The sequence below is a fragment of the Coregonus clupeaformis genome, unplaced genomic scaffold, assembly GCF_020615455.1.
Source record: "Coregonus clupeaformis isolate EN_2021a unplaced genomic scaffold, ASM2061545v1 scaf0191, whole genome shotgun sequence".
NCBI classification, from domain to species: Eukaryota; Metazoa; Chordata; class Actinopteri; order Salmoniformes; family Salmonidae; genus Coregonus; species Coregonus clupeaformis.
Genome location: NW_025533646.1, coordinates 29,272 through 52,528, shown reverse-complemented (window position 1 = coordinate 52,528; position 23,257 = coordinate 29,272). Strand labels below are relative to the sequence as shown.

General features: G+C 40.3%; 1 protein-coding gene across 1 annotated transcript in view; it reads left to right on the top strand.

The window, feature by feature from the left end:
* The window catches only part of LOC121580594 (AT-rich interactive domain-containing protein 4B), an 88,591-nt gene extending 65,891 nt beyond the window's left edge, over window positions 1-22,700 (top strand). The window contains exons 10-16 of the mRNA XM_045214043.1: window positions 5,991-6,067; window positions 11,224-11,369; window positions 12,085-12,157; window positions 15,043-15,137; window positions 17,250-17,347; window positions 17,532-17,766; window positions 22,448-22,700. Of these exons, the coding sequence (XP_045069978.1) occupies window positions 5,991-6,067; window positions 11,224-11,369; window positions 12,085-12,157; window positions 15,043-15,137; window positions 17,250-17,347; window positions 17,532-17,766; window positions 22,448-22,690 (967 nt within the window). The 3' untranslated portion in view covers window positions 22,691-22,700. The remainder of the gene's footprint in view (window positions 1-5,990; window positions 6,068-11,223; window positions 11,370-12,084; window positions 12,158-15,042; window positions 15,138-17,249; window positions 17,348-17,531; window positions 17,767-22,447) is intronic.
* Window positions 22,701-23,257: the final 557 nt, after the last annotated feature.

The window sequence follows — 23,257 nt, the reverse complement described above, 5'->3', positions numbered from 1 at the left end:
CTAGTAGAACATACCACTACCAGATCAATACTAGTAGAACATACCAGAACCAGATCAATACTAGTAGAACATACCAGTACCAGATCAATACTAATAGAACATACCAGTACCAGATCAATACTAATAGAACATACCAGTACCAGATCAATACTAGTAGAACATACCAGTACCAAATCAATACTAATAGAACATACCAGTACCAGATCAATACTAATAGAACATACCAGTACCAGATCAATACTAGTAGAACATACCAGTACCAGATCAATACTAGTAGAACATACCAGAACCAGATCAATACTAGTAGAACCTACCAGAGCCAGATCAATACTAGTAGAATATACCAGAACCAGATCAATACTAGTAGAATATACCAGTACCAGATCAATGCTAGTAGAACATACCAGTACCAGATCAATGCTAGTAGAACATACCAGTACCAGATCAATGCTAGTAGAATATACCAGTACCAGATCAATGCTAGTAGAACAAACCAGTACCAGATCAATACTAGTAGAACATACCAGTACCAGATCAATACTAGTAGAACATACCACTACCAGATCAATACTAGTAGAACATACCAGAACCAGATCAATACTAGTAGAACATACCAGAACCAGATCAATACTTGTAGAACATGCTAGTACCAGATCAATACTAGTAGAACATACCAGTTCCAGATCAATACTAGTAGAACATACCAGAACCAAATCAATACTAGTAGAACATACCAGTAACATATCAATGCTAGTAGAATATACCAGAACCAGATCAATACTAGTAGAACATACCAGTACCAGATCAATACTAATAGAACATACCAGTACCAGATCAATACTAGTAGAACATACCAGTACCAGATCAATACTAGTAGAACATACCAGTATCAGATCAATACTAGTAGAACATACCAGTAACAGATCAATACTAGTAGAACATACCAGAACCAGATCAATACTAGTAGAATATACCAGTACCAGATCAATACTAGTAGAACATACCATAACCAGATCAATGCTAGTAGAACATACCAGTACCAGATCAATGCTAGTAGAACATACCAGTACCAGATCAATGCTAGTAGAACATACCAGAACCAGATCAATGCTAGTAGAACATACCAGAACCAGATCAATACTAGTAGAACATACCAGAACCAGATCAATACTAGCAGAACATACCAGAACCAGATCAATACTAGTAGAACATACCAGAACCAGATCAATACTAGTAGAATATACCAGTTCCAGATCAATACTAGTAGAATATACCAGTACCAGATCAATACTAGTAGAACATACCAGAACCAGATCAAAACTAGTAGAACATACCAGAACCAGATCAATACTAGTAGAACAGTACCAGATCAATACTAGTAGAATATACCAGTACCAGATCAAACCTAGTAGAACATACCAGAACCAGATCAATACTAGTAGAACAGTACCAGATCAATACTAGTAGAATATACCAGTACCAGATAAAAACTAGTAGAACATACCAGAACCAGATCACTACTAGTAGAACAGTACCAGATCAATACTAGTAGAACAGTACCAGATCAATACTAGTAGAACAGTACCAGATCAATACTAGTAGAACAAACCAGTACCAGATCAATGCTAGTAGAACATACCAGTACCAGATCAATACTAGTAGAACAGTACCAGATCAATACTAGTAGAACAAACCAGTACCAGATCAATGCTAGTAGAACATACCAGTACCATATCAATACTAGTAGAACATACCAGTACCAGATCAATACTAGTAGAACAAACCAGAACCAGATCAATACTAGTAGAACATACCAGTACCAGATCAATACTAGTAGAACATACCAGTACCAGATCAATACTAGTAGAACATACCAGTACCAGATCAATACTAGTAGAACAGTACCAGATCAATACTAGTAGAACAGTACCAGATCAATACTAGTAGAACATACCATAACCAGATCAATGCTAGTAGAACATACCAGTACCAGATCAATGCTAGTAGAACATACCAGTACCAGATCAATACTAGTAGAACATACCAGAACCAGATCAATACTAGTAGAATATACCAGTACCAGATCAATACTAGTGGAACATACCAGAACCAGATCAATACTAGTAGAATATACCAGTACCAGATCAATGCTAGTAGAACATACCAGTACCAGATCAATGCTAGTAGAACATACCAGTACCAGATCAATACTAGTAGAATATACCAGTACCAGATCAATGCTAGTAGAACATACCTCTACCAGATCAATACTAGTAGAACATACCAGTACCAGATCAATACTAGTAGAACATACCATAACCAGATCAATGCTAGTAGAACATACCAGTACCAGATCAATGCTAGTAGAACATACCAGTACCAGATCAATACTAGTAGAACATACCAGAACCAGATCAATACTAGTAGAATATACCAGTACCAGATCAATACTAGTGGAACATACCAGAACCAGATCAATACTAGTAGAATATACCAGTACCAGATCAATGCTAGTAGAACATACCAGTACCAGATCAATGCTAGTAGAACATACCAGTACCAGATCAATACTAGTAGAATATACCAGTACCAGATCAATGCTAGTAGAACATACCTCTACCAGATCAATACTAGTAGAACATACCAGTACCAGATCAATACTAGTAGAACATACCAGAACCAGATCAATACTAGTAGAACATACCAGTACCAGATCAATACTAGTAGAACATACCAGTAACAGATCAATACTAGTAGAACATACCAGTACCAGATCAATGCTAGTAGAATATAACCTCCTGAGTGGCGCAGTTGTGTGTGGATACTGATGGGTGTTGTGTGGATACTGATGGGGGTTGTGTGTGGATACTGATGGGTGTTGTGTGTGGATACTGATGGGTGTTGTGTGTGGATACTGATGGGTGTTGTGTGTGGATACTGATGGGTGTTGTGTGTGGATACTGATGGGTGTTGTGTGTGTGTTGGATACTGATGGTGTTTGTGATACTGATGGGTGTTGTGTGTGGATACTGATGGGTGTTGTGTGTGGATACTGATGGGTGTTGTTTGTGGATACTGATGGGTGTTGTGTGTGGATACTGATGGGTGTTGTGTGTGGATACTGTGCCACTAGAGATCCTGGTTCGAATCCAGGCTCTGTCGCAGCCGGCCGTGACCAGGAGACTCATGGGGCGGCGCACAATTGGCCCAGCGTCGTCCAGGGTAGGGGAGGGAATGGCCGGCAGGGATGTAGCTCAGTTGATAGAGCATGGCGTTTGCAACGCCAGGGTTGTGGGTTTGATTCCCACGGGGGGCCAGTATAAAAAAATAAAATAATGTATTCACTAACTGTAAGTCGCTCTGGATAAGAGCGTCTGCTAAATGACTAAAAATGTAAAATGTAAAATACCAGTAACAGATTAATGCATATTAAACATGTCTATAAGACTAAATGGTATTTCCATCCCCCCTAACCAAACCCCCTCTAAATGGTATTTCCATCCCCCCTAACCAAACCCCCTCTAAATGGTATTTCCATCCCCCCTAACCAAACCCCCTCTAAATGGTATTTCCATCCCCCCTAACAAACCCCCTCTGAATTGTATTTCCATCCCCCCTAACCAAACCCCCTCTAAATGGTATTTCCATCCCCCCTAACCAAACCCCCTCTAAATGGTATTTCCACCCCCCCTAACCAAACCCCTCTAAATGGTATTTCCATCCCCCCTAACCAAACCCCCTCTAAATGGTATTTCAATCCCCCCTAACCAAACCCCCTCTAAATGGTATTTTCATCCCCCCTAACCAAACCCATTCTAAATTGTATTTCCATCACCCCTAACCAAACCCCCTCTAAATTGTATTTCCATCCCAACTAACAAAACCCCCTCTAAATGGTATTTCCATCCCCCCTAAACAAACCCCCTCTAGCTGTTCAGAGTCAGAGTTCTCTGGGCAAACGGTTAAATGTGACACTTTTAGTTTGTGTGTGGATACTGATGGGGGTTGTGTGTGGATAGTGATGGGGGTTGTGTGTGGATAGTGATGGGGGTTGTGTGTGGATACTGATGGGGGTTGTGTGGATACTGATGGGGGTTGTGTGGATAGTGATGGGGGTTGTGTGTGGATAGTGATGGGGGGTTGTGTGTGGATAGTGATGGGGGTTGTGTGTGGATAGTGATGGGGGTTGTGTGGATACTGATGGGGGGTTGTGTGTGGATAGTGATGGGGGGTTGTGTGTGGATACTGATGGGGGTTGTGTGTGGATACTGATGGGTGTTGTGTGGATACTGATGGGTGTTGTGTGTGGATACTGATGGGTGTTGTGTGTGGATACTGATGGGGGTTGTGTGTGGATAGTGATGGGGGTTGTGTGGATACTGATGGGGGTTGTGTGGATACTGATGGGGGGTTGTGTGTGGATACTGATGGGTGTTGTGTGTGGATACTGATGGGGGTTGTGTGTGGATACTGATGGGGGATGTGTGTGGATAGTGATGGGGGTTGTGTGTGGATAGTGATGGGGGTTGTGTGTGGATACTGATGGGGGTTGTGTGGATACTGATGGGGGTTGTGTGGATAGTGATGGGGGGTTGTGTGTGGATAGTGATGGGGGTTGTGTGTGGATAGTGATGGGGGTTGTGTGTGGATAGTGATGGGGGTTGTGTGGATACTGATGGGGGTTGTGTGTGGATAGTGATGGGGGTTGTGTGTGGATAGTGATGGGGGTTGTGTGTGGATACTGATGGGTGTTGTGTGGATACTGATGGGTGTTGTGTGTGGATACTGATGGGTGTTGTGTGTGGATACTGATGGGGGTTGTGTGTGGATAGTGATGGGGGTTGTGTGGATACTGATGGGGTTGTGTGGATACTGATGGGGGTTGTGTGTGGATACTGATGGGTGTTGTGTGTGGATACTGATGGGGGTTGTGTGTGGATACTGATGGGGGATGTGTGTGGATAGTGATGGGGGTTGTGTGTGGATAGTGATGGGGGTTGTGTGTGGATACTGATGGGGGTTGTGTGGATACTGATGGGGGTTGTGTGTGGATACTGATGGGGTTGTGTGTGGATACTGATGGGGTTGTGTGGATACTAGATGGGTTGTGTGTGGATACTGATGGGGGGTTGTGTGTGGATACTGATGGGGGTTGTGTGTGGATACTGATGGGGGTTGTGTGGATACTGATGGGGGTTGTGTGGATACTGATGGGGGTTGTGTGGATACTGATGGGGGTTGTGTGGATACTGATGGGGGTTGTGTGTGGATACTGATGGGGGTTGTGTGTGGATACTGATGGGGGTTGTGTGTGGATACTGATGGGGTTGTGTGGATACTGATGGGGGTTGTGTGGATACTGATGGGGGTTGTGTGTGGATACTGATGGGGGTTGTGTGGATACTGATGGGGGTTGTGTGGATACTGATGGGGGTTGTGTGGATACTGATGGGGGTTGTGTGGATACTGATGGGGGTTGTGTGGATACTGATGGGGGTTGTGTGGATACTGATGGGGGTTGTGTGGATACTGATGGGGGTTGTGTGTGGATACTGATGGGGGTTGTGTGGATACTGATGGGGGTTGTGTGGATACTGATGGGGGTTGTGTGTGGATACTGATGGGGGGTGTGTGGATACTGATGGGGGTTGTGTGTGATACTGATGGGGGTTGTGTGGATACTGATGGGGGTTGTGTGTGATACTGATGGGGGTTGTGTGGATACTGATGGGGGTTGTGTGCTTGGATACTGATGGGGGTTGTGTGGATACTGATGGGGGGTTGTGTGTGATACTGATGGGGGTTGTGTGGATACTGATGGGGGTTGTGTGGATACTGATGGGGGTTGTGTGGATACTGATGGGGGTTGTGTGGATACTGATGGGGGTTGTGTGGATACTGATGGGGGTTGTGTGTGGATACTGATGGGGGTTGTGTGGATACTGATGGGGGTTGTGTGGATACTGATGGGGGTTGTCTGTCTGTTTCAGTAACACGGTGCTGAGGAAGGACGTGACGGTGATGAACACAGACTCTCCTCCTAAAGCTGACGCAGGGCTCAAGCCAGGTGAGTTAACGCTGTCTGCGCCGAGGAGGAGGTCTTCCAGCGTACAGACTGGGACCACGGGAGGCTCAGTCGGTAGAGCATGGCGCTTGCAACGCCAAGGGTTGTGGGTTCGATTTCTGCTGCGGCCACCTATACATAACATTTATGCACGCATGACTATAACTCGCTTTGGATAAAAGCGTCCGCTTAAATGGCTTTTATTATGATATGTTGTACTATATTAGGGTCCGTATTCACAGTGTCCCAGAGTAACTGTGATAATCCAGGTTTATTGTTCAAAATACCCCCCTTTCCATGTCATCTTGTTCATTATCTAAAAGGCCAAACTGATTGTAGATCAGCACTGCGATGCCTGAGATGCATCGGCTGCGTTTACACAGGCGATCCAATTCTGATCTTTTGCCACTAATTGGTCTTTTGGCCAATGAGATCAGATCTTTTACCAATAATTGGGCTGCCTGTGTAAATTCAGCCTTTGTGAATACAGGACAGGATCTTATGTCTCTTCTGTCAGACCTGGCAGAGACAGCTGGGGGGAAGAAAGAGACACATCTGGGGGGAAGAAAGAGACACATCTGGGGGGAAGAAAGAGACATCTGGGGGGAAGAAAGAGACATCTGGGGGAAGAAAGAGACATCTGGGGGGAAGAAAGAGACATCTGGGGGGAAGAAAGAGACATCTGGGGGGAAGACTTCTCTCTCTCTCTCTCTCTCTCTCTCTCTCTCTCTCTCTCTCTCTCTCTCTCTCTCTCTCTCTCTCTCTCTCTCTCTCTCTCTCCTGCAGTCAGCATGCCAATTGCATGCTCCCTCAAAACTTGAGACATCTGTGGCATTGCGTTGTGTGACAAAACTGCACATTTTAGAGTGGCCTTTTATTGTCCCCAGCACAAGGTGCACCTGTGTAATGATCATGCTGTTTAATCAGCTTCTTGATATGCCGCACCTGTCAGGTGGATGGATTATCTTGACAAAGGAGAAATGCTCACTAACAGAGATGTAAGCAAATTTGTGCACAACATTTGAGAGAAATAAGCTTTTTGTGCGTATGGAACATTTCTGGGATCTTTTATTTCAGCTCATGAAACATGGGACCAACACTTTATATGTTGCGTTTATATTTTTGTTCAGTGTATATGTTTATCTATATATACAGTTGAAGTCGGAAGTTTACATACACCTTAGCCAAATCCATTTAAACTCAGTTTTTCACAATTCCTGACATTTAATCCTAGTAAAAATTCCCTGTTTTAGGTCAGTTAGGATCACCACTTTATTTTATGAAAAATGTATGCACTCACTAAACTGTAAGTCGCTCTGGATAAGAGCGTCTGCTAAATGACTAAAATGTAAAATTTTAAGAATGTGAAATGTCAGAATAATAGTAGAGAGAATGATTTATTTCAGCTTTTATTTCTTTCATCACATTTCCAGTGGGTCAGAAGTTTATATACACTCAATTAGTATTTGGTAGCATTGCCTTTAAATTGCTTAACTTGGGTCAAACGTTTCGGGTAGCCTTCCACAAGCTTCCCACAATAAGTTGGATGAATTTTGGCCCATTCCTCCTGACAGAGCTGGTGTAACTGAGTCAGGTTTGTAGGCCTCCTTGCTCGCACACGCTTTTTCAGTTCTGCCCAAAATTTTTAATAGGAGTGATGGCCACTCAAATACCTTGACTCTGTTGTCCTTAAGCCATTTTGCCACAACTTTGGAAGTATTCTTGGGGTCATTGTCCATTTGGAAGACCCATTTGCGACCAAGCTTTAACTTCCTGACTGATGTCTTGAGATGTTGCTTCAATATATACACATCATTTTCCTTCCTCATGATGCCATCTATTTTGTGAAGTGCACCAGTCCGTCTTGCAGCAAAGCACCCCCACAGCATGATGCTGCCACCCCCGTGCTTCACGGTTGGGATGGTGTTCTTCGGCTTGCAAGCCTTCCTCTTTTTCCTCCAAACATAACGATGGTCATTATGGCCAAACAGTTCTATTTTTGTTTCATCAGACCAGAGGACATTTCTCCAAAAAGTACGATCTTTGTCCCCATGTGCAGTTGCAAACCGTAGTCTGGCTTTTTTATGGCGGTTTTGGAGCAGTGGCTTCTTCCTTGCTGAGCGGCGTTTCAGGTTATGTCGATATAGGACTCTTTACTGTGGATATAGATAATTTTGTACCTGTTTCCTCCAGCATCTTCACTTGGTCCTTTGCTGTTGTTCTGGGATTGATTTGCACTTTTCGCACCAAAGTACGTTAATCTCTAGGAGACAGAACGCGTCTCCTTCCTGAGCGGTATGACCTGAGCGGTATGACGGCTGCGTGGTCCCATGGTGTTTATACTTGCGTACTATTGTTTGTACAGATTAACGTGGTACCTTCAGGCGTTTGGAAATTGCTCCCAAGGATGAACCAGACTTGTGGAGGTCTACCATTTTTTTTCTGAGGTCTTTGCTGATTTCTTTTGATTTTCCCATGATGTCAAGCAAAGAGGCACTGAGTTTGAAGGTAGGCCTTGAAATACATCCACAGGTACACCTCCAATTGACTCAAATTATGTCAATTAGCCTATCAGAAGCTTCTAAAGCCATGACATCATTTTCTGGAATTTTCCAAGCTGTTTAAAGGCACAGTCAACTTAGTGTATGTAAACTTCTGACCCACTGGAATTGTGATACAGTGAATTATAAGTGAAATAATCTGTCTGTAAAGAATTGTTGGAAAAATTACTTGTGTCACGCACAAAGTAGATGTCCTAACCGACTTGCCAAATCTATAGTTTGTTAACAAGACATTTGTGGAGTGGTTTTAATGACTCCAACCTAAGTGCATGTAAACTTCTGACTTCAACTGTATATATCCTCTTTCTCTCATTCATACACACTACATGACCAAAAGTATGTGGACACCTGCTCGTCGAACATCTCATTCCAAAATCATGGGCATTAATGTGTTCCACATACTTTTGTATGTACACTACCGGTCAAAAGTTTGGACACACCTACTCATTCAAGGGTTTTTCTTTATTTTTTTACTATTTTCTACATTGTAGAATAATAGTGAAGACATCAAATCAAAGTGCTGCACGAAGTGTGTGGTCCTCTGTAGCTCAGCTGGTAGAGCACGGCGCTTGTAACGCCAAGGTAGTGGGTTCGATCCCCGGGACCACCCATACGTAAAAATGTATGCACGCATGACTGTAAGTCGCTTTGGATAAAAGCGTCTGCTAAATGGCATATTATTTATTATTTTAGGTGTGTCCAAACTTTTGACTGGTATTGTATATATCACACACCGTGCATTCAAAAAGTATTCAGACCCCTTGACCTTTTCCACATTTTGTTACGTTACAGCCTTATTCTGAAATTGATTTTTTATTTTTTTATTTTTTTACCAACAATCTACACACAATACCCCATAATGACAAAGTGAAACTTATTTTGGGGAATGTTTGCAAATTTTATAAAAATTAAAAACTGATATTACATTTACATAAGTATTCAGACCCTTTACTCAGTACTTTGTTGAAGCACCTTTGGCAGCAATTACAGCCTCGAGTCTCCTTGGGTATGACGCTACAAGCTTGGCACACCTGTATTTGGGGAGTTTCTCCCATTCTTCTCTGCAGATCCTCTCAAGCTCTGTCAGGTTGGATGGGGAGTGTCGCTACACAGCTATTTTCAGGTCTCTCCAGAGATGTTCGATCGGGTTTAAGTCCGGGCTCTGGCTGGGCCACTCAAGGACATTCAGAGACTTGTCCTGAAGCAACTCATGCATTGTCTTGGCTGTGTGCTTAGGGTCGTTGTCCTGTTGGAAGGTGAACCTTCGCCCCAGTCTGAGAACCTGCTCCAGAGTGCTCAGATCACTCTGTATCTCTCTGTGCCGCTGAAAAACATCCCCACAGCATGATGCTGCCATCACCATTATTCACCATAGGGATGGTGCCAGGTTTCCTCCAGACGTGACGCTTGGCATTCAGGCCAAAGAGTTCAATCTTGGTTTCATCAGACCAGAGAATCTTGTTTCTCATGGTCTGAGAGTCCTTTAGGTGCCTTTTGGCAAACTCCAAGCGGGCTGTCATGTGCCTTTTACTGAAGAGTGGCTTCCGTCTGGCCACTCTACCATAAAGGCCTGATTGGTGGAGTGCTGCAGAGATGGTTGTCCTTCTGGAAGGTTCTCCCATCTCCACAGAGGAACTCTGGAGCTCTGTCAGAGTGACCATCATGTCCAATCAATTGAATTTACCACAGGTGGACTTCAATCAAGTTGTAGAAACATCTCAGGGATGATCAATGGAAACAGGATGCACCTGAGCTCAATTTCGAGGCTCATAGCAAAGGGTCTGAATACTTATGTAAATAACATTTTTTTTTTTTTTGCAAACATTTCGAAAAACATGTTTTCGCTTTGTCATTATGGGTTATTGTGTGTAGATTGATGAGGAAAACATTTAGTTTAATCCATTTTAGAAGAAGGCTTTAACGTAACAAAATGTGGAAAAAGTGAAGGGGTCTCAATACTTTCCGAATGCACTGTATATATTTTGTTGAGGGAAAAATGTACTTGATACGATTGTGATGTGTCATCTCACCTAGCTATGGAATCATGTAGTAACCAAATGCACTAACTGTAAGTCGCTCTGGATAAGAGCATCTGCTAAATGACTAAAATGTAAATTTAATGGCAGCCTGCAGTACCCCGGTCGGCCTTCAACTGGAGTTACTCAATGAGAGGGGGCAGCACTGAGCTAGCCTGCAACGTCACTTCCTGGAGTAGCTCAAACTGCGCATGTTATGTCTCCATTAGATGCCATCTTTTCATTTGGCTTCAGTGTTGAGTCTTCACAGAGGAATGAATGGTGTCACGTGATCGATGTCTATTCATATATACAGTCATTGGCTAAGAAAGACAAGTTATTTTGGTTACCGTCTTAGTACTCACAGTGTGTTATATAGATAAGTGGCCCTCATAATGCGTTTGTGTGTCTGTCTCCGTGTGTGTGTGTGTCCGTGTGTGTGTGGACTGTCCGCTTGGCTGTGTGTGTGTGTGTGTCCGTGTGTGTGTGTGTGTGTGTGTGTGTGTGTGTGTGTGTGTGTGTGTGTGTGTGTGTGTGTGTGTGTGTGTGTGTGTGTGTCCGTGTGTCCGTGTGTGTGTGTCAGCGCTGGATGCGGCCGTGGAGTTTGTGCATCAGGCGGTGGTGCCCGGCTCTTGGAGGACAGAGGTGAAAGATGAGAGTTCCACCAGTGAGGAAGATGAGGAGGAGGAGGAAGAGCATGAGGAAGAGGCCAGCGAAGAGGAGGAAGAGGTAATCATGTCATATTACCTGCTGGCTGCCGAGTAAAGGGAAAACCTCACCAGAAGGGGGGCGGGCGGAGCAAGCAGAGCGAGGCGGGAGGAAAGGACCGGACAGACAGAGCGGTGACTCTACGCTAGCAGGACAGTCCATATCTCCAATCATCTTTGCTGATAGCGATGTTGTGTTTCCATAAGTGGATGAATTGGTCTAATTTAGCATGTATGGTAAAGCCTCAACCCTTAGCTACCTCTTCCAATTCAAATGAGCTTGAAAAAGAATGAATAATGACAACATTTCTATTGTTTTGTGTGACTATGCCAGCGATTAAATTGCTAAAATAGAGACGCTCTAATTGAGCGAGGCATCAAAGCAGACAACCCGCCCGGCTTGGGTTGGGTCATTATAATTCAAAACAATGCATTCTAAAATAAATCACACACACCTCGCACACTCACCTTTGGTGAGTTTAAGCCATTAGAGAGATGTCCTTTGAGTTTAGGCCATTAAAGAGATGTGGGCATAATATCAGTTTCGACAGCTTACGAGAAAAGGGGTCCCCCAAGGTTAAATTCTAGGACCCTTTCCTTCCACACTGTATATAAATGCTATTGGAAGGAATCTAAATCAGTCAAATATTTGTAAAAATTCCAGGGTATGACACACCTCTCTCAGTGGGAGGAGCCAAGCTGAGCTCTGTATTGTTATTTCCTGTTCCTGTGTGCAGGAGGAAGTGGAGCCGTTCCCTGAGGAGAGAGACAACTTCCTGCAGCAGCTGTACAAGTTCATGGAGGACAGAGGTCTGCAGTTTATAGAATGGAACATTTCAGCCCATTAACTTTATGTACCCACAGTGCACCTGACAGCAGAGGAAGCTAGTGGGTGGAGCTATAGGAAGAATGGCTGTAATGGAATAAATGGGACTGTAGACACATCAAACATATGAAAACCGTTACATTCCAGCCATTACAATGAGTCCGTCATCCTATAGCTTCCCCCCAACAGCCAGCCATTACAATGAGTCCGTCATCCTATAGCTTCCCCCCAACAGCCAGCCATTACAATGAGTCCGTCATCCTATAGCTTCCCCGCAACAGCCAGCCATTACAATGAGTCCGTCATCCTATAGCTTCCCCCCAACAGCCAGCCATTACAATGAGTCCGTCATCCTATAGCTTCCCCCCAACAGCCAGCCATTACAATGAGTCCGTCATCCTATAGTTTCCCCCAACAGCCAGCCATTACAATGAGTCCGTCATCCTATAGCTTCCCCCAACAGCCAGCCATTACAATGAGTCCGTCATCCTATAGCTTCCCCCCCAACAGCCAGCCATTACAATGAGTCCGTCATCCTATAGCTTCCCCCCAACAGCCAGCCATTACAATGAGTCCGTCATCCTATAGCTTCCCCCAACAGCCAGCCATTACAATGAGTCCGTCATCCTATAAGCTTCCCCGCAACAGCCAGCCATTACAATGAGTCCGTCATCCTATAGCTTCCCCCAACAGCCAGCCATTACAATGAGTCCGCCATCCTATAGCTTCCCCCCAACAGCCAGCCATTACAATGAGTCCGTCATCCTATAGCTTCCCCCAACAGCCAGCCATTACAATGAGTCCGTCATCCTATAGCTTCCCCCCCAACAGCCAGCCATTACAATGAGTCCGTCATCCTATAGCTTCCCCCAACAGCCAGCCATTACAATGAGTCCGTCATCCTATAGCTTCCCCCCAACAGCCAGCCATTACAATGAGTCCGTCATCCTATAGCTTCCCCCAACAGCCAGCCATTACAATGAGTCCGTCATCCTATAGCTTCCCCCCAACCGCCAGCCATTACAATGAGTCCGTCATCCTATAGCTTCCCCCCAACAGCCTTCTCTGCCTGACAGTAACTGGATGTTTTTATTTGATGGAACCTTTATTTTTCAAATGTGCCCTGTATAATACAACATAAATATACGCATTATACCCACAAAAGAGATATATATATATATATATATATATATATATATTTTATTATATATATAACACAAAGTTTGGACACACCTACTTATTCAAAGGTTTTTCTTTATTTTTAATATTTTCTACATTGTGGAATAATAGTGAAGACATCAAAACTATGAAATAACGCATATGGAATCATGTAGTAACCAAAAAAGTGTTAAACAATTCAAAATATAGTAGCCACCCTTTGCCTTGATGACAGCTTTGCACACTCTTGGCATTCTCTCAACCAGCTTCATGAGGTAGTCACCTGGAATGAATTTCAATTAACCGGTGTGCCTTGTTAATTTGTGGAATTTCGTTCCTTCTTAATGTGTTTGAGCCAATCAGTTGTGTTGGGGGGTATACAGAATATAGCCCTATTTGGTAAAAGACCAAGTCCATATTATGGCAAGAACAGCTCAAATAATCAAAGAGAAACGACAGTCCATCATTACTTTAAGACATGAAGGTCAGTCAATATGGAAAATGTGAAGAACTTTGAAAGTTTCTTCAAGTGCAGTCGCAAAAACCATCAAGCGCTATGATGAAACTGGCTCTCATGAGGACCGCCACAGGAATGGAAGACCCAGAGTTACCTCTGCTGCAGAGGATACGTTCATTAGAGTTAACTGCACCTCATATTGCAGCCCAAATAAATGCTTCACAGAGTTCAAGTAACAGACACATCTCAACATCAACTGTTCAGAGACTACGTGAATCAGGCCTTCATGGTCGAATTGCTGCAAAGAAACCACTACTAAAGGACACCAATAATAAGAAGAGACTTGCTTGGGCCAAGAAACACGAGCAATGGACATTAGACCGGTGGAAATGTGTCCTTTGCTCTGGAGTCCAAATTGGAGATTTTTGGTTCCAACCGCTGTGTCTTTGTGAGATGCGGTGTGGGTGAAAGGATGATCTCCGCATGTGTATTTCCCACCGTAAAGCATGGAGGAGGAGGTGTTATGGTGTGGGGGTGCTTTGCTGGTGACACTGTCTGTGATTTATTGAGAATTCAAGGCACATTTAACCAGCATGGCTACCACAGCATTCTGCAGCGATACGCCATCCCATCTGGTTTGCGCTTAGTGGGACTATCATTTGTTTTTCAACAGGACAATGACCCAACACACCTCCAGGCTGTGTAAGGGCTATTTGACCAAGAAGGAGAGAGATGGAGTGCTGCATCAGATGACCTGGCCTCCACAATCCCCCGACCTCAACCCAATTGAGATGGTTTGGGATGAGTCGGACCGCAGAGTGAAGGAAAAGCAGCCAACAAGTGCTCAGCATATGTGGGAAATCCATCAAGACTGTTGGAAAAGCATTCCTAATGAAGCTGGTTGAGAGAATGCCAAGAGTGTGCAAAGCTGTCATCAAGGCAAAGGGTGGCTACTTTGAAGAATCTCAAATTTAAAATATATTTTTGATTTGTTTAACACTTTTTTGGTTACTACATGATTCCATATGTGTTATTTCATAGTTTTGATGTCTTCACTATTATTCTACAATGTAGAAAATAGTATAAATAAAGAAAAACCCTTGAATGAGTAGGAGTGTCCAAACTTTTGATTGGTAGTGTGTATATATATAATACAAAAACAAAGTCATGGGAAGCACAAATAAAAATGTGTTTTGCAATACTTCTGCGATACACTATATTGGGTTTTCATGGACTAACCATTACGTTGTGTAGGAACCCCCATCAACAAGAAACCGGTACTGGGCTACAGGAACCTGGACCTCTTCAAGCTCTACAGACTGGTGCACAAACTGGGAGGCTTCCATGATGTGAGTAACCCACACACACACACACACACACACACACACACACACACTTATCATGACGTTCATTGGTGTTCCACATCATCTTAACCCTCACTTCTAATTGGGCCCTGTGATGTATTGACCTGCTGTAGTTCCCTGTGATGTATTGACCTGCTGTAGTTCCCTGTGATGTATTGACCTGCTGTAGTTCCCTGTGATGTATTGACCTGCTGTAGTTCCCTGTGATGTATTTACGTGCTGTAGTTCCCTGTGATGTATTGACCTGCTGTAGTTCCCTGTGATGTATTGACCTGCTGTAGTTCCCTGTGATGTATTGACGTGCTGTAGTTCCCTGTGATGTATTGACGTGCTGTAGTTCCCTGTGATGTATTGACCTGCTGTAGTTCCCTGTGATGTATTGACCTGCTGTAGTTCCCTGTGATGTATTGACCTGCTGTAGTTCCCTGTGATGTATTGACCTGCTGTAGTTCCCTGTGATGTATTGACGTGCTGTAGTTCCCTGTGATGTATTGACGTGCTGTAGTTCCCTGTGATGTATTGACGTGCTGTAGTTCCCTGTGATGTATTGACGTGCTGTAGTTCCCTGTGATGTATTGACGTGCTGTAGTTCCCTGTGATGTATTGACCTGCTGTAGTTCCCTGTGATGTATTGACCTGCTGTAGTTCCCTGTGATGTATTGACGTGCTGTAGTTCCCTGTGATGTATTGACCTGCTGTAGTTCCCTGTGATGTATTGACCTGCTGTAGTTCCCTGTGATGTATTGACCTGCTGTAGTTCCCTGTGATGTATTGACCTGCTGTAGTTCCCTGTGATGTATTGACCTGCTGTAGTTCCCTGTGATGTATTGACGTGCTGTAGTTCCCTGTGATGTATTGACCTGCTGTAGTTCCCTGTGATGTATTGACCTGCTGTAGTTCCCTGTGATGTATTGACCTGCTGTAGTTCCCTGTGATGTATTGACCTGCTGTAGTTCCCTGTGATGTATTGACCTGCTGTAGTTCCCTGTGATGTATTGACCTGCTGTAGTTCCCTGTGATGTATTGACCTGCTGTAGTTCCCTGTGATGTATTGACCTGCTGTAGTTCCCTGTGATGTATTGACCTGCTGTAGTTCCCTGTGATGTATTGACCTGCTGTAGTTCCCTGTGATGTATTGACGTGCTGTAGTTCCCTGTGATGTATTGACCTGCTGTAGTTCCCTGTGATGTATTGACCTGCTGTAGTTCCCTGTGATGTATTGACGTGCTGTAGTTCCCTGTGATGTATTGACGTGCTGTAGTTCCCTGTGATGTATTGACCTGCTGTAGTTCCCTGTGATGTATTGACCTGCTGTAGTTCCCTGTGATGTATTGACGTGCTGTAGTTCCCTGTGATGTATTGACCTGCTGTAGTTCCCTGTGATGTATTGACCTGCTGTAGTTCCCTGTGATGTATTGACCTGCTGTAGTTCCCTGTGATGTATTGACGCCCCCCTGCTGTAGTTCCCCTGTGATGTATTGACCTGCTGTAGTTCCCTGTGATGTATTGACGTGCTGTAGTTCCCTGTGATGTATTGACGTGCTGTAGTTCCCTGTGATGTATTGACCTGCTGTAGTTCCCTGTGATGTATTGACCTGCTGTAGTTCCCTGTGATGTATTGACCTGCTGTAGTTCCCTGTGATGTATTGACCTGCTGTAGTTCCCTGTGATGTATTGACCTGCTGTAGTTCCCTGTGATGTATTGACCTGCTGTAGTTCCCTGTGATGTATTGACCTGCTGTAGTTCCCTGTGATGTATTGACCTGCCGTAGTTCCCTGTGATGTATTGACCTGCTGTAGTTCCCTGTGATGTATTGACCTGCTGTAGTTCCCTGTGATGTATTGACCTGCTGTAGTTCCCTGTGATGTATTGACCTGCTGTAGTTCCCTGTGATGTATTGACCTGCTGTAGTTCCCTGTGATGTATTGACCTGCTGTAGTTCCCTGTGATGTATTGACGTGCTGTAGTTCCATTTAGATTTCACAAGCCTTTGTTTTTAGTGCATCTTCTAGTCAGACATATTGTCTCACACTGACCAACATCTGTCTCTTATTCCCTGTTTCACTCTGTGTCCTGTCCTCTCGTGTTTGGAGCAGATTGAGAGTGGTTCCGTATGGAAGACTGTCTACCAAGCTCTGGGAATCCCTGTTCTCAACTCTGCCGCCGGCTACAATGTCAAATGTGCTTACCGCAAGTACGTAGTGAGAGCCCATTGATTATCTGTTTACCACTGATAATGATACCTTTTAGGGGGACCTCTCTTGAGTAGCTGTGGTGCTTTGATATTGATGTAATGATCAGCCTTTGCCTGGTGTGTTGTGGTGCTTTGATATTGATGTAATCGTCAGGCGCTGGTCCGGTTCTTGTATTCTCCTCAGGTACCTCTATGGGTTTGAGGAGTTCTGCACCTCCTGCTCCATCACTTTCCACATGGACCTCCCCCTGAAGCAGCCCAAGGCAGAGGGGGAGACAGGGGGGGCAGGGGGGGCCACTACAGTCCCCCCTTTAGCCTCTTCCAGCTCAACAGAGGAGCAGAAACCGAAAGCCTGCAACTCTGAGAGAGAGAACCTGTGCTGCTCAGAGACCGGCAGCGCTCAGCCCATCGTCTGCAAGGTAATTTACTCTTTCACTCGCTCTGTCGGCATAAGCACCCAGACAAGCTGAGTTTCCCAACAACATCAAGATAATATTTAGCATCAAGATCATCTTCAGCATCAAGAGCATCTTTGGCATCAAGGTCATTGCTCGTACAATGGACTTTAGATATAGGACATGATGTAGTAAAATGATTGAGAAACAGGATTATGATGTATTAAGATAATAAACAGGATTATGATGCAGTAAAATGATTGATAAACAGGATTATGATGTAGTAAAATTATTGATAAACAGGATTATGATGTAGTAAGATTAATAAATAGGATAATGATGTAGTAAAATTATTGATAAACAGGATTATGATGTAGTAAGATTAATAAATAGGATTATGATGTAGTAAAATGATTGATAAACAGGATTATGATGTAGTAAGATTAATAAACAGGATTATGATGTAGTAAGATTAATAAACAGGATTATGATGCAGCAAAATGATTGATAAACAGGATTATGATGTATTAAGATTAATAAACAGGATTATGATGCAGTAAAATGATTGATAAACAGGATTATGATGTAGTAAAATGATTGATAAACAGGATTATGATGTAGTAAGATTGATAAACAGGATTATGATGCAGTAAAATGATTGATAAACAGGATTATGATGTAGTAAGATTAATAAACAGGATTATGATGTAGTAAAATGATTGATAAACAGGATTATGATGTAGTAAGATTAATAAATAGGATTATGATGTAGTAAAATGATTGATAAACAGGATTATGATGTAGTAAGATTAATAAACAGGATTATGATGTAGTAAAATGATTGATAAACATGATTATGATGTAGTAAGATTAATAAACAGGATTATGATGTAGTAAAATGATTGATAAACAGGATTATGATGTAGTAAGATTAATAAACAGGATTATGATGCAGTAAAATTATTGATAAACAGGATTATGATGTAGCAAAATGATTGATAAACAGGATTGTGATGTAGTAAATGTATTGATAAACAGGATTATGATGTATTAAGATTAATAAATAGGATTATGATGTAGTAAAATTATTGATAAACAGGATTATGATGTAGTAAAATGATTGATAAACAGGATTATGATGTAGTAATATTGATAAACAGGATTATGATGCAGTAAAATTATTGATAAACAGGATTATGATGTAGTAAGATTGATAAACAGGATTATGATGTAGCAAAATGATTGATAAACAGGATTATGATGTATTAAGATTAATAAACAGAATTATGATGCAGTAAAATTATTGATAAACAGGATTATGATGTAGCAAAATGATTGATAAACAGGATTTTGATGTAGTAAAATGATTGATGAACAGGATTATGATGTAGTAAAATGATTGATAAACAGCATTATGATGTATTAAGCTTAATAAACAGGATTATGATGCAGTAAAATGATTGATAAACAGGATTATGATGTAGTAAGATTAATAAATAGGATTATGATGTAGTAAAATGATTGATAAACAGGATTTTGATGTAGTAAGATTAATAAACAGGATTATGATGTAGTAAAATTATTGATAAACAGGATTATGATGTATTAAGATTAATAAACAGGATTATGATGCAGTGAAATTATTGATAAACAGGATTATGATGTAGTAAAATTATTGATAAAATGATTATGATGTAGTAAAATGATTGATAAACAGGATTATGATGTAGCAAAATGATTGATAAACAGGATTATGATGTATTAAGATTAATAAACAGAATTATGATGCAGTAAAATTATTGATAAACAGGATTATGATGTAGCAAAATGATTGATGAACAGGATTTTGATGTAGTAGAAAATGATTGATAACAGGATTATGATGTAGTAAAATGATTGATAAACAGCATTATGATGTAGTAAGATTGATAAACAGGATTATGATGCAGTAAAATTATTGATAAACAGGATTATGATGTAGTAAGATTAATAAATAGGATTATGATGTAGTAAAATGATTGATAAACAGGATTTTGATGTAGTAAGATTAATAAACAGGATTATGATGTAGTAAAATGATTGATAAACTGGATTATGATGTAGCAAAATGATTGATAAACAGGATTATGATGTAGTAAAATGATTGATAAACAGGATTATGATGTAGCAAAATTATTGATAAACAGGATTATAATGTATTAATATTAATAAACAGGATTATGATGCAGTAAAATGATTGACAATCAGGATTATGATGTATTAAGATTAATAAACAGGATTATGATGCAGTAAAATGATTGATAAACAGGATTATGATGTAGTAAAATGATTGATGAACAGGATTTTGATGTATTAAGATTAATAAATAGGATTATAATGTAGCAAAATGATTGATAAACAGGATTATGATGTAGTAAAATGATTGATAAACAGGATTATGATGTAGTAAAATGATTGATAAACAGGATTATGATGCAGTAAAATTATTGATAAACAGGATTATAATGTATTAATAAACAGGATTATGATGCAGTAAAATGATTGATAAACAGGATTATGATGTATTAAGATTAATAAACAGGATTATGATGTAGTAAGATTAATAAACAGGATTATGATGCAGTAAAATGATTGATAAACAGGATTATGATGTAGTAAAATTATTGATAAACAGGATTATGATGTATTAAGATTAATAAACAGGATTATGATGTAGTAAGATTAATAAACAGGATTATGATGCAGTACAATGATTGATAAACAGGATTATGATGTATTAAGATTAATAAATAGGATTATGATGTAGTAAAATGATTGATAAACAGGATTATGATGTAGTAAGATTAATAAACAGGATTATGATGCAGTAAAATTATTGATAAACAGGATTATGATGTAGCAAAATGATTGATAAACAGGATTATGATGTAGTAAAATTATTGATAAACAGAATTATGATGTATTAAGATTAATAAATAGGATTATGATGTAGTAAAATTATTGATAAACAGGATTATGATGTATTAAGATTAATAAACAGGATTATGATGCAGTAAAATTATTGATAAACAGGATTATGATGTAGCAAAATGATTGATAAACAGGATTATGATGTAGTAAACTTATTGATAAACAGGATTATGATGTAGTAAGATTAATAAACAGGATTATGATGCAGTAAAATTATTGATGAACAGGATTATGATGTAGCAAAATGATTGATAAACAGGATTATGATGTAGTAAAATTATTGATAAACAGGATTATGATGTATTAAGATTAATAAATAGGATTATGATGTAGTAAAATTATTGATAAACAGGATTATGATGTATTAAGATTAATAAACAGGATTATGATGCAGTAAAATTATTGATAAACAGGATTATGATGTAGTAAAATTATTGATAAACAGGATTATGATGTATTAAGATTAATAAACAGGATTATGATGCAGTAAAATGATTGATAAACAGGATTATGATGTAGCAAAATGATTGATAAACAGGATTATGATGTAGTAAAATTATTGATAAACAGGATTATGATGTATTAAGATTAATAAACAGGATTATGATGCAGTAAAATGATTGATAAACAGGATTATGATAACAGATTGTAGTAAAATTATTGATAAACAGGATTATGATGTATTAAGATTAATAAACAGGATTATGATGCAGTAAAATTATTGATAAACAGGATTATGATGTAGTAAAATTATTGATAAACAGGATTATGATGTATTAAGATTAATAAACAGGATTATGATGCAGTAAAATGATTGATAAACAGGATTATGATGTAGCAAAATGATTGATAAACAGGATTATGATGTAGTAAAATTATTGATAAACAGGATTATGATGTATTAAGATTAATAAATAGGATTATGATGCAGTAAAATGATTGATAAACAGGATTATGATACAGTAAAATTATTGATAAACAGGATTATGATGTATTAAGATTAATAAACAGGATTATGATGCAGTAAAATTATTGATAAACAGGATTATGATGTAGCAAAATGATTGATAAACAGGATTATGATGTAGTAAAATTATTGATAAACAGGATTATGATGTATTAAGATTAATAAATAGGATTATGATGTAGTAAAATTATTGATAAACAGGATTATGATGTATTAAGATTAATAAACAGGATTATGATGCAGTAAAATTATTGATAAACAGGATTATGATGTAGCAAAATGATTGATAAACAGGATTATGATGTAGTAAAATTATTGATAAACAGGATTATGATGTATTAAGATTAATAAACAGGATTATGATGCAGTAAAATGATTGATAAACAGGATTATGATGTAGCAAAATGATTGATAAACAGGATTATGATGTAGTAAAATTATTGATAAACAGGATTATGATGTATTAAGATTAATAAATAGGATTATGATGCAGTAAAATGATTGATAAACAGGATTATGATACAGTAAAATTATTGATAAACAGGATTATGATGTATTAAGATTAATAAACAGGATTATGATGCAGTAAAGTTATTGATAAACAGGATTATGATGTAGCAAAATGATTGATAAACAGGATTATGATGTAGTAAAATTATTGATAAACAGGATTATGATACAGTAAAATTATTGATAAACATGATTATGATGTAGTAAAATTATTGACAAACAGGATGTGAAGTAAGGACATCATATCACCCCCCACAGGAGGAGGAGACTGAGTTAACCAGGAACAAACCAGAGATAGAACCTCCGACGGCTGAGCAGCAGAAGGCTGAGAGAGATGGTGATGGTGTTGATGAAGAGGAAGGAGACGACCATCACAAGCACGGCTCTGATGAAGAAGAGGGCCCTTCATTTGCTGGCCTCAGAGCGGAGGGAGTGAAGCTGGAGTCTTACGATGAGGAGCAGGAGGAAGGGGAGGAGGAGGACATATCTGGCTCTGGGTAGGTGGTTCTCTCCCCCTGGGGCTGGGCTAGTAGACTGTGCTGTTGATGGGGGGGGGGGGTTGCACAATTACGGAAACTTTCCTAAAATTCCCAGCTTTTCCGGAAATCCTGGTTGGAGGAAGGGAATCCTCCAACTGTGAATCTTCAGACCAGGACTTTTGGTAAAGCTTATTTAGGGAAAGTTTCCGTAATTGTTTCTGGAATATTGCAACCCTAGTGGTGATATCCTTAGGATGTGTCTCTATATGTGGAACTCTTCAGCTGACAGGCTATGATGCTCAAGGTGTTTCCAAGCAATAATAGACCCATCTGATATCAGTCAGTACTGTATTCATAAACTAAACTTCCAATTATTACATGATCAGTAGTAATTGAGAAGTCCTAGAACAAGCAGAGAACACAAGGAATGTGCCAGTACTCAGTATCTATGCGATAATAGCATTTTTACATTTGAAATATTAAAATATATATATTTTTCACTCTTGATACTCATGTTGCCTAAACGTAATGACATAATACCACAGGCATTCCCTGTCAGCTAAAGAGTTGCGGCTGTGAGTCTGCTAGC